Genomic DNA, 12,767 nt, shown 5'->3' with positions numbered 1-12,767 from the left:
CCCGCAGTGCAACGTGACCCAAATCAGCCAATGCCCGCAGTGCAACACTCCAATTCAGCCATTGGGTGGGACGGTCACGTGACCCAAATCAGCCAATGGAAGCGAGGGGCCTCAGCCCGCCGGTGCCTCAGCCCGCCGCTGCTGTGGTGGTTCTGCCGTTCTGCAGCTGCATACTATTGTATTCATCAGCTGTGTGGCCCTTTAAAGGAGCATAAAAAAACGCAAAACTTCCGGTAGAAACAGCCCGGCGGTAACAACACAGAGGCCGCCCGTCGAGGGGTTGGGGGACATAGATTAAAGGCACAGCCTCTAGTCTTATCCGTACAGGTGATCCGCAATATATCACGGTCTTTCTGACGAGGAGCCATGGTGAAAATCACCTTCCAGTCTGTCGCGGGACAAAAAGTCGAGAAGGAGACTGATGGCGACAAGACTGAGATTCTCATCCCTCATCCGACGGTGAGTCAGTGGGTATGTCTACTGTTTCTTCTATTAACGTTGGTTTTTGCCGTATTTTCCATGTCTCCCATAGCCTGTATATTGCGTGTGTGGTGCTCAGCTCCGCGGCGGCTCAGCTGTCTGCTCTGCACCTGCATTTTCTTTGGACAACATTAATCGCCATTTAGCTGGAAACAAAATAATGTTGTGGATGCGTTCTGGCTTCTGCGCTAGTGGTGCACTTATATTATCTTCCAAGTTCTTACATTGTAGAAATGTTAGTAGCCTGGTGGTAGCCTTTAAAATATATATATATTTTTTTTAAACGTATAGCCATGGAATTGGGTAATAAATTAATAACGAAGCAGTTATTGTATGTATCCGTCGTTGCCTTCGACGTATGTTTCCCTGTATTTAACCCCCTATGGAATTTAAAACGCACAACCTCGCGCTGACAAAATGGCAGATAGGTTTCTGTTGCTTGCGGTGCGTTGGAGTACATATTTCATAATAAGCTCTGAGGAGGCAGACAAGTGGGACCCTGTGTGGCCCATTGCAGTAGCATCCTCCAATGTGCCCTTCTTCGAACTATCTTTATGCATTGCACAAACGAGAGCCCCGAGGTCAAGGATTAATACAAATTATTATTATTATTTAGTGTGAAAAAGTAGCAAGGCAAGTAGTGGATGCCTGACTTTCATGTGGAGAGTTTCGAAGGCACCTAATTGTGTCACTCTTGTCGTGGGAAAACAAACTCCATCTTACTCAGCAGTGAACACTGATCCAACTATCTGTTTCCAAGGAGTACATACACAGAAAGACACAGCCATGTTGTCATGCTCTGTAGGTACATTTCATAGACATGCATTCACTCCTTAACCTGTTTTCCTGACCCCAGCACGGTGTAACTGCACAGACATTTTGGAGGTCAGGGCCAGGGGTTCAAGCAACAAAACACTCCTGCACCTAAAATGTTAAATGTGCCCTTGTTTTAAATAGGTAATGTTTTCTTTTTACAGAGATCTTGGCCTTATTTAAAGGGATAGTTCAGATTTTTGGACCCCATTAGCCCTATTTCTTACTTACAATGTCGATGTTGATCGTCACAATCCATGCTATTCCTCATATTAGTTCTGGATAGTTAGTCATAAACCAATACAAAATTAATGGGGTCAAGCTCCTGTCTGTACAAGATGCAGTGTTGCGTTGCTGGTATCAAAGCTGGTTGCACGCTGTTTTAATGACGCTCCCGCGCATGCGCATAAATGTTCCCTCGCATAAGCACAGACTAAAGACGGTGCCTAATTGCCTCTACGAATGGAATGTAACACATTTCATTCACAAGTTGTGTGAATGTATCTGAGAATGTATTTGAACACACCTGACAACCAGCGCTATTGTTATGCAAAGTAGTACTTAGCGAGTTGGCGCATCAGTCGAGTGCAGCGCATTCCTGTGTGCACGCGCGTGCACATCTGTGCGTGCGCATGCTTCTGCTCACAGAGCCGGTTGCACAGCAACCCCGTACCATGAGCAACGCACCTCTGACAAGATGACTGAAGCTCACTGAAATCTACCTTGTGTGCACTGGGGAGTTAACTTAAGTGAGCCTCAGTCATCTTGTACAGACTACAGACAGGAGCTTGACCCCATTGACTTTCCATTAGTGTGTGGCCAACTATCCAGAGCTTGTTGAGGAACAGCATGGATTGTGCTGAGACAGTGGCAGGGGGAGGGGCTTGTGAGAGGCAGGTGGAGGGGCTTGTGTGGGGGAAAGGCTTGTGTGTGGCAGGGAGAGGGGCTTGTGTGGCAGGTGGAGGGGCAGCAGCTACCAGACACTATTTCTGCTGCATGTCACATACTAACTTATTTAGTGAACCTAATGCATCACAACAAACATACTTGCTGGCCCACTAAACAAATTGTCCAGATATCAGACCTGTTGTTTTACCAAGTCCGGTGAGTTTAAGAGAAATTGAGAGTCAAAGGATCGAAAAGAAAATAGTTGTATTCTGTGTTCACAGAAGGATTGTTACGTACCCCAGTAAGGGGGCGCAACAAGGCCACAGACAGGGTAGGTGAGGGTGCAGTGACACTAAAACCATGAAACGATTAGCAAAATAATAGTATTTATTTCACAAACAAAAAACTCAGCAACACAGAGCAAGGAGGACTACCTAGTGGCACCAAATGAAATACACAAAGAAAATGAAAACCCACCCTCCCCTTTACAGGCGCTGAATGCCCAAAAGTACAGGTGGTGGTGCTCACGCTAAAGCTGGTGTCTCTAACATCAGGTCACCTATGTGATGCAAAAATGTAGACCCAGGGTATCTTCCTGTCCTCAATGTCCCTGTGTGTGAAACAAAAGATTAATATACAGGAAAAAAGGAATCGCCATAGGCTGGGTGAACAGGGCTTAAACAAAAACACACGGGTTAGGAATAAACTAGGGATGCACCGATATGAAAATTGGCCGCCGATACCGATACCGATTGTTCAACTAACACTATCGGCCGATACCGATATTTGTATATTTGTATGTAAGTATTTGTAAAAAAAAAAAAAAAAAAATTTTTTTTTTATTTTTTTTAATGAAACTACTGTATATTTGTATGTGTATGTTTGTATTTGTAGGCCTCTTTACTTACTTAAAAAAAGGAAACATCAAGAAATATGTTTATGGTATCACTATCTCTCTCCCAGTATCGTCTTGCGGCCTGCAGAGGGATACTATTTTCTCAACCAGAGCTTTCAACCAATGCAATGGAACCATTCTTGCGGCCTGCAGCGGGATACTATTCTCTCGACAGCAGGAGGTGGGTGCTAGCGGTGTGGCGTAATTGGCCGAATCGACTGTCAATCAAAATGGTTCCATTGAATTGGTTGAAAGCTCTGGTCCTTACCACCAATCGGCAAGCGTTTATACATTTTTCTACTTCCGGGCATGCCGCCATTGTTCTGTTTGCGAGTCTGCGAGAGCAGAACACACTTAACGTAGCTACGTTAGCTGCCCGGCCCGCCGACCGGCGCTCCACGCATGACCAAATGAGACATAATGATTTTACTGCAACAAATGTTATAATAAAACAAAGCCTTTCTATACATTTGTCTGGTTGAAAACTTTATTAACAGATTGCAGAATGTGTAGTTGGGTACGGAATGAGGAACGGAATGGAACCGAGCTATGAACGGACTAATGCCTTGTTTACTGCTATCTTCGGGTAAATAATATGCTTGTTATTGAACGTGTAACACTTCATTTTAACAGCAGATACTTTCTTAAATGCCATCTTCCCGAGAGAGGGTGTTGACGGGGAGTTGTGTTATTAATAGCATTGAACAGCTAACCGAAAGCTAGCGTTAACTATTGTTAAAGGTTTAGCCATAACGTTACCTTGGCTAAAGTTGTGGCTATTCATAATGCAGCAATAATGACTGCAGACCTGCAAGCAAAGTACAGCAAGTTGACAAAGGAGTATTCCAACGCAAATCACATTTTCACCAGTAACGTTAGTCTTGCATCTAATAGCTAATAACGTAGCTACGTTAGCTGCCCGGCCCGCCGACCGGCGCTCCACGCATGACCAAATGAGACATAATGATTTTACTGCAACAAATGTTATAATAAAACAAAGCCTTTCTATACATTTGTCTGGTTGAAAACTTTATTAACAGATTGCAGAATGTGTAGTTGGGTACGGAATGAGCAACGGAATGGAACCGAGCTAATGAACGGACTCGGAGTAATGCATTGCTGCTATGGGTAATAATAATATGCTGATGTTATTGTCCGTGTAACACTAACTATATAATGCTAATGCCACAAAACGAATGCCTTGTTAATCATAAGTAATTACTTTGATGCAGTAGATTGTGTGTGTGTGTGGGGGACGGCGGGCGTTGTGCGGTAGGTCGCGAGTGAACTTTTATTTTTTTGCCTTTTGACGCTACACAAATTGATGGGTATTTATCGGCGACTGCTATCGGCACATTTGAGCTTATCGGCCGATAGGCCGATAGCAGTCAACAAGGCACTTATCGGCCGATACCGATACCCGACCGATATATCGGTGCACCCCTAGAATAAACAGAAATGTACAACAGACAGGAGAAAAATACAATAAACGGGCACAAAGAAACGGAGCTTTAACCAGCTCTGATACCACAAAGAACTCAAACAGAGCTTTAGCCAACTCTACCACAAAGCCCCTAAACAGAGCTTTAACCAGCTCTGTTACCAAAAAGGACTCTAAAGAGCCACGGCTCTATTACCCAAAACAGAGAGAGAGCTCTACCATCAAACAACACAAGATATAGTTACCACCACAGACACAGACAGAGCTCTAGCTAACACTGCACACAATGGGATATATGAAGGGAGAGTGTAGGTTGATTGCAGATCAGCCACAGCTGCCGTTGCACTGCTGCTGTTGCTGGAGTGAGATGCTGATTGCAACCAGCTGACTGCTGGAACTGGGAGACATCTGAGAATGGGGATATGTAGACACAAGAGGGAGACAAAAGACAACATCAAACAAAACATGGATATACACAACAGATAATATACATAACTCCCTATAAAGGACACCGTCCGTAACAAGGATCAATTCAAAGCGGAGAGTGGTACAATACAATACGATGTACAGACAATCTGAGAAGTGAGCCCAGAGTCGAGGTGAATCCTGAGCTTTATACAGTAAGAGAAGCAAGGTTTGCATTACAGGATAAATTTGTCTATGACGTGGGATGAATACTGATACTGAAGTCTGCGCCCGCTGTGGCTAGGAGTGGTTTAAGACAAAACATGTTTTCTGTATGTCAGAGTAGGGGTGGACGGTATGGTCTAAAATTTATATCACGGTATAATTTGAAGCATAGACGGTAACGGTATATATCACGGTATCAGTGTTTCTGTTAGAATAATTTTTTTTGCCTGATAGGCAGGCTATATAAAGAATGACATCCTCAAGGCATGTAGATTTATAATATTTTAACTTAAAACTAGGCTACTTTTGCGTATAAAGTCATTATATTCCAAATAAAATAAGTCCCGAGTCGAGACTCCTGCTCCCATTGCAAACAGCGGGGCTGGATTTTGCTAGAAGCATATGTAGCTGCAGAGCCGCAGAGCGAATTGAATTGAATAAGAATTGAGACAAAGGTGCCACTCATCCTCAGCTTTAAGAATTGACAATTGTGTCAACAAATTGACACATGTGTCAACAAATTGACACATGTGTCAACAAATTGACACACAAAATGCTTAGAGACGATGGGGGTCAGAACGGCGCAAGGGTGGGGGGGGCGCTGTTTGACGGGCCTGTGACCAGACCTGAAAGAGCCACTGGCTCTGCGGCTCTGCAGCTGCATGCTATTCGCAAATCCACTGCTGCACGCCTTCCTCCCGGCTCCCGCTGCTGCCGTCGTTATCATAACACTACACACATATCGTAATGTTTACAGCAAACTGTAGTTGATCACCAGGTATGTTTTATTAACGTAGAATAATTCATATAAGAAAAATGATAGGGAAATATCTTACCTTTCTCCACTGGTTAAAAATGCCAGGAACTGAAATTGAAACTTGCTGTGCGCCGCGGTGATATGTGTTTATTATGAAATGACAATTGCGTGTTGACACGCCCACTGCGCGAAGCCTCCTAAATAACTTTTTCCAGTTTGCACATATCTATTATCTTTTTTTTGTATTTTATTTTTTTATTCTTTTTTAAACAAACATATAAACAAACATGACAACACACGATAAGATATACAAGCATTAATTGTCAGGGCACATCCAATGGGATCACCTTTTGGTTAGTTGTTTTATATAAGATATACCCATAATACCTGTTATCTAAAAAAAAACCCTACATACATATGCTCAGCTCGAACCCCCCCCTCCCGGACCCCACCTTGAGAAGTACCTCCACTATCCCTCGCACCTAACCAGACACTACCATTATAAGCTAGCTTTTATTCTCTCCACCACTTCTAACCACATTGACATTTTGGATTCATTGAGACCCAGAATTCTTGCTGTAGATATTTCATGGTAAATTACATCGAGATATGTAAGAAACCAAACTTTACGGCACATTTTTTCCGGTTGAAACCAGCGTGATGCGATCAGCTTTTTGGCTACTGTGATACCCGATAAAACCAATCTCTTTAGCTGTGGATTCACTGCAAACTCAAAAACATCATTCAACAGCAGTACCGAGGGGTGTACAGGTATATTCCAAGATACGAGTTTTGATATTTGTTGGGTCACATCTTTCCAGAATGCCTTAACTGGTGAGCAGTCCCAATACATGTGCATAAATGTCCCTTCGTCCCCATTTGTACATTGGGTGCATTTGGAATCTTGTTTGAGCCCCATTCGGCACAGTCTTATAGGAGTCAAGTATGTCCTGTGAATATAGTTAAGATTGATTTGTTGATGATCCGGGTTCCTTGATGTAAGTTGGACATTTGCCCAGGCTCCTTGCCAATCAAAGTCATTTTCCAGGTCTGGTATATCCCTCCTCCAGACAGAGTCAAGTTGGAGGGTTTCATACGAGGACGTTAGTAATTGATGATAAAATTCTGAAACAAAACCTCTCGATGTCTCTCTTGAGTAGAAGAATTTGTGGTATCTGTGGTGTTCAATTGGTCTGTCTAATGGAACACCGTGAGACTTCAAACATAGCTCTAACTGTTTGTGAAAAAGCCATGTGGACTTGGTGAGATTAAATTTTTTGCGTATTTCTTTATCACTACAAAAACCCTGTTTGTTAAAAACATCCCCTAATGAGTGTATGCCTTGCTCTTCCCATATAGGGAATCTTTTTTTTTTTTTTTTTTTTTTTATTATTGCAAAACAAAACTTATTAAAAGTCAGTACTCAACACACAATGTATAATGAAACTTTCAGTAAAGGTGGTTAAAATATATGCAAGTACAGAAACAGGATAAAACAAAAATAGTCAATAATAACATTTTAACCGTATACAGTGTATATCCAGCGAAGTTACAATTATATAAATGTTAGTATATAATATACCCCTAATACCTATTTTCTAAAACCCTACACACATATGCTCCAGCTCAAACCCCCCCCTCCCGGACCCCCTCTTGGATAGTACCTCCATTATCCCTCACTCCTAACCAGACACCACCATTATAGGCTAGCTTTTATTCTCTCCACCACTTCTAACCACATTGACATTTTGGATTCATTGAGCCCCAGAATTCTTGCTGTAGATATTTCTTGATATATCACATCGAGATATGTAAGAAACCACACTTTCCGGCACATTTTTTCCGGTTGAAACCAACGTGATGCGATCAGTTTTTTAGCTACTGTGATACCCGATAAAACCAATCTTTTTAGTTGTGGATTCACTGCAAACTCAAAAACATCATTCAATAGCAATACCGCGGGGTGTACAGGTATATTCCAAAATACGAGTATTGATAATTGTTGGGACACATCTTTCCAGAATGCCTTAACTGGTGGGCAGTCCCAATACATGTGCATAAATGTTCCTTCGTCCCCATTTGTACATTGGGAGCATTTGGAGTCTTGTATAAGCCCCATTTTGCACAGCCTTATAGGAGTCAAGTATGTCCTGTGAATATAGTTCAGATTGATTTGTTGATGATCCGGGTTCCTTGATGTAAGTCGGACATTTGCCCAGGCTCCTTGCCAATCAAAGTCATTTTCCAGGTCTGGTATATCCCTCCTCCAGACATTGTCTAGTTGAAGGGTTTCATACGAGGACGTTAGTAATTGATAATAAAAACCTGATACAAAACCTCCCAATGTATCTCTTTCATAGAAAAATTTGTGGTATCTGTGGTGTTCAATTGGTATGTGTAATGGAACACCGTGAGATCTCATACAAAGTCGTAACTGTATGTAAAAAAGCCATGTGGACTCGGTGAGGTTAAACTTTATGCATATTTCGACATAACTACAGAGGCCCTTGTTATTAAAAATATCCCCTAATGAGTGTATGCCTCTTTCTTCCCATATAGGGAATCTTATAGGTCGTTTTCCCATTAAGAGAGCATTGTTATTGAATATGGGAGTGTGATTATGCCATACTTGAGGGTTAGGAAATTTCCTTTGTGTTTCCCGCCATGTCCTGATTGCATGGGTTATTATTGGGCCAAATTCTCGCTCACAATGCTTGATTGAAAGTTTAGTGTATGCTATGTCTTTCAATCTCTGTGGGGCTACTATGTTTTCTTCTAATTTTCTCCAAGATACCAAAGCCTCGGGGTCAAACCATATCTTCTTCAATGGTCTTAATGTGAAGGCATTAAAATATTGTAAAAAATCTGGGACTGCCATGCCACCGTCTGCTTTATTTCTCTGTGCGGTGGATCTTTTTATGCGAGGTGGTTTGTTATTCCAAATAAATTTGTATGTGGAGGTTTGTAATCTTTTCCAGTAGCCCTCTGGAGGAGGTAACGGAAGCATTGAGCTGAAGAAATTGATTCTTGGTAATACATCCATCTTAACTATTGATACCCTTGCCTGTACTGAGTTTTTAAGTTTTGCCCACCTGTCCAGGTCGTCCTTGATTTTGTTCTGTATTTTTGTGTAATTGTGCTTCACCGTTTGTCTTATGGTGGGAAATATTTCCACACCCAAGCATCTGAAATGTTTGACCATGGGTATCGCACCTGGGAGGGTTGTCTCTTTTTTTGCACTGGTGTTAAGAGGAAGAAAAGCCGACTTAGGCCAATTTATTTTAAATCCCGATAAATCACCAAAGTTCTCTATCAACTTGAGTATAAGCGGCAATGTGTTGTTGGGGTTTTGCATGAACAATATTACGTCGTCCGCATATAAACTAATTTTATGATGTGTGCCCTTGATTACTATTGGTTCTATGTGTTGGGATTGTCTTATAAATTGTGCTAAAGGTTCTAATGATAGATCGAATAGTCCGGGACTAAGAGGGCAACCTTGTCTGGCTGAGCGTGATACTGGAAAGATATCGGAGATGAATGTGCCTGTTGTAATCCTGGCCGATGGGTCCTTGTATAGTACTTTAATCATATCAATGAAACCTTTTCCTAACCCCATCCTTTCCAATACTGCCCATAGAAACGACCATTCCAACCTGTCAAATGCTTTCATAGCATCCAGGGATAGTATCGCCTTAGGTGTGATGTCCTCTTTGTCTGTATCTAGTACGTGCAGTATTCGCCTTATGTTATCATTGATCAGGCGACCTTTTATGAAGCCTGTTTGGTCCGGATGAACTAAAGACGTCATATGCTTTTGCAATCTGATGGCTAATATCTTAGAGTACAGTTTGACATCGGTTCCGAGGAGGCTTAAAGGACGGTAACTACCGCACTCAGTGGGGTCTTTGTCTTTTTTGTGAAGAACTGAAATGAGTGCGGTATTTTGGTGTTCAATGAAGCTTCCCTCTTTGACTGAGTATAAGATCATATTTAGTAATAAGGGTCCAAATATGTCCCAGCGAGAAATGTACATTTCTGATGGGATACCGTCAATTCCCGGAGCTTTGCCGTTTTTCATTCCGGATATGGCCTTCTTGAGTTCTTCTAATGTGATCGGTACTTCTTTTTTTTTTGATCCACTTTTTTCTCCATTTTCTATATTTTTCTCCCATCCCAATTTCGTATCATCCAATTCAACCCTCCCCTGTCACGAACGCTGTTTCTTGCCTCCCACAAGCCGGCTGCAGTGAGGACTAAGTCATACATAGCACAAGTCCCCTCCGGTACTTGAGGTAACAGCAGTCGCATCTTTTCACCTGCGCAGCTCGACCTCTCAGTGTCGAGGAGTAACGCGTGGGAGGCTCACGCTGCCCCCGACACTTCCTGATTCTACTGCGCAGGCGCACCAACCGACTTGTAGGAGTCGCTTGTTCACAACGTTCGATCCCCACCCTTCAGTTTTTCCCTCCCCGTAATACGGCCAATGTGTATTACTGCGGACGACCAGCCAAACTGAAAAACAATGTGGAGAGCTGGATTCGAACACGCGAATCCTAGCGTCTCCACACTGGTGGCGAGTGCCTTAGACCACTACGCCACCTAGCCGCCATGTGATCGGTACTTCTAACTGTTTAGCGTCTTCATCCGTAAGTTTAGGGAGAGTAATTTGATTAAGATATGTGTCTAATTTGTCTTGATCAAAGGTCGTTTCTGAGTTATATAAATCGGAGTAGAATTCTTTGAATGTATCGTTTATTATTTTGGGTTCTGTTACTAGAGCTTGTTGTTTCCTAATGGCAGTTATATCTGCAAATTTTGCATTAATTCTTAGTCGCATGGCTAATAGGTGACTAGGTTTAGAACCTTGGAAGTACTGCTGTTGTCTAGTGCTGCGTATTTGCAATTCCGATTTTTGTCTGTACATTGCTTTGATCTCTGTCTTTAGAATGTTAACTTGGTTATCTAGTCTAGTAGAGTTGTTGTATTTTAAAGAATTAAAAAGCGTTGAGTAAAGCGTTTCCATTTCAGACAGTTTTGTGTTTTGATTTTTGCGCAATATGGAGGTAAATCTATCCGAGAAATCCTTGATCATATTCTTTACCGACATCCATAATATTCTGGGATCTTGCACCGAGTTAGCATTATCTTGTAGGAATACTGTGAGAGCTTCTTTAATTTGTGTAATGAATTCCTTGTTGTTAAGCAGCATCGAATTAAAACGCCATCTTGGGGCCCGGGTAGATAGTGTACCAAATGTTGCTTTCAGGATTAAGTAGCAGTGATCTGATAGCGCATTGGGTGTCATTTCCACTTCATATTTATCAAATATTCTCGGGGATGCAAAGACGTAATCAATTCTGGATAGTGTGTTGTGTCTCGCCGAACGACAGGAGTACTTGCGGGTCATGGGGTTAAGTGAACGCCATAAATCAGTTACTCCTGTTGATTTCGACCAATCTTTTAATGCTTTAGATGAATTCTTTTGTTCGCTGGAGAAGGAAAGGTAAGTTTTGTCCATCCTTGGGTTCCAAATGGCATTAAAATCCGCACCTATTATATATGAGTACTCGGGATGGTTTAACATTTCTCCTGTTAGTGAAGTGAAGAAACCCACTTCGTACAAATTCGGGGCATATACCGCTGCCAATGCAATTTTCCTGTTATTGTGTATAATCCTAGCTATAGTTATGCGCCCCTCAGCATCCGACCATACCCCTTTCAATTCGATATTTAATTTGCGTCTGACGACTATGGCTACCCCTCTAGTTCTCGTAGCAAAAGAAGAGTGACTAATATTATGGTATATGTTATCCGCTAACGTATTTATGTCTCCCTCTAAAATGTGCGTTTCGCTTAATAGAGCCACGTCCACATGTTCTTTTTTCATCAGTGTAAGCACGCTTTTGCGCTTGTGTTGTTTGTTTATCCCACCGGTGTTCCATACCATTATATTCAAACTAGCCATAGTCTATGCATGTTTTCGTGTAGTTTTTGGTAATGTTTCTGGAGTATGAAGCTACAATAGATGCACATCCAATTAATGAGGTCCCGTTGAGAGCTGAGCTTAAAAACATATATATATACAAATAAAAATCCCCTATTTTCCCCTCACCCAGAAAGTCGAACATGCCTGTGTTCCAAGAACACATCCTCCGCGATTGACTTTCTCCCATGGTCCACCGGATTGCCCAAACTGAGCATTGTAATCCTAATTTTCCTATGCTCATTGCCATAGGATCTAACATTTCCATTCTATTGCAATAGAATGTCGCTTTTGGTCTTGCACCATATAGGGAATCTTATAGGTCGTTTTCCAATTAAGAGAGCATTGTTATTGAATAAGGGAGTATGATTGTGCCATTCTTGTGGGTTAGGATTATTTTTTTGTGATTCACGCCATATCCGGATCGCATGAGTAATTATGGGGCCAAATTTTCGTTCACAGTGCTTGATTGGTAGTTTAGTTTATGCTATGTCCTTCAGTCTATGTGGGGCTACTATGTTTTCTTCTATTTTTCTCCAAGATGCTAATGCTTGGGAGTCAAACCATGTTGTCAATGGACTTAATGAGTACGCCTTAAAATATAGGAAAAAATCTGGAAATGCCATGCCACCATCTGCTTTATTTCTCTGTGCGGTGGATCTTTTTATACGTGGTGGTTTGTTATTCCAAATAAATTTGTATGTGGAGGAGTGTAATCTTTTCCAGTAACCCTCTGGAGGGGGTAACGGTAGCATTGAACAGAAGAAGTTGATTTTAGGTAGTACATCCATCTTAACTATTGATATCCGTGCTTGTACTGTGTTCTTAAGTTTTGCCCATCTATCAAGGTCGTCTTTGATTTTGTTTTGGATTTTTG

At 41.9% G+C, this 12,767-nt stretch overlaps 1 protein-coding gene across 2 annotated transcripts in view; it reads left to right on the top strand.

Annotated features, from left to right (window-relative positions):
* Positions 1–239: 239 nt before the first annotated feature.
* The window catches only part of itm2ca (integral membrane protein 2Ca), a 105,893-nt gene continuing 93,365 nt past the window's right edge, over positions 240–12,767 (top strand). Inside the window, exon 1 of one of the 2 annotated variants that reach the window (XM_084313916.1) lies at positions 240–459. In XM_084313916.1, the coding sequence (XP_084170042.1) occupies positions 367–459 (93 nt within the window). In that variant the 5' untranslated portion in view covers positions 240–366. Of the gene's footprint in view, positions 472–12,767 lie in introns of both variants that reach the window. The other variant, XM_084313915.1, reaches the window with a different exon arrangement.

This window comes from Notolepis coatsorum (assembly GCF_963971535.1).
Source record: "Notolepis coatsorum genome assembly, chromosome: 1".
Lineage (NCBI taxonomy): Eukaryota > Metazoa > Chordata > Actinopteri > Aulopiformes > Paralepididae > Notolepis > Notolepis coatsorum.
This window is presented reverse-complemented; position numbering and strand designations above follow the sequence as displayed.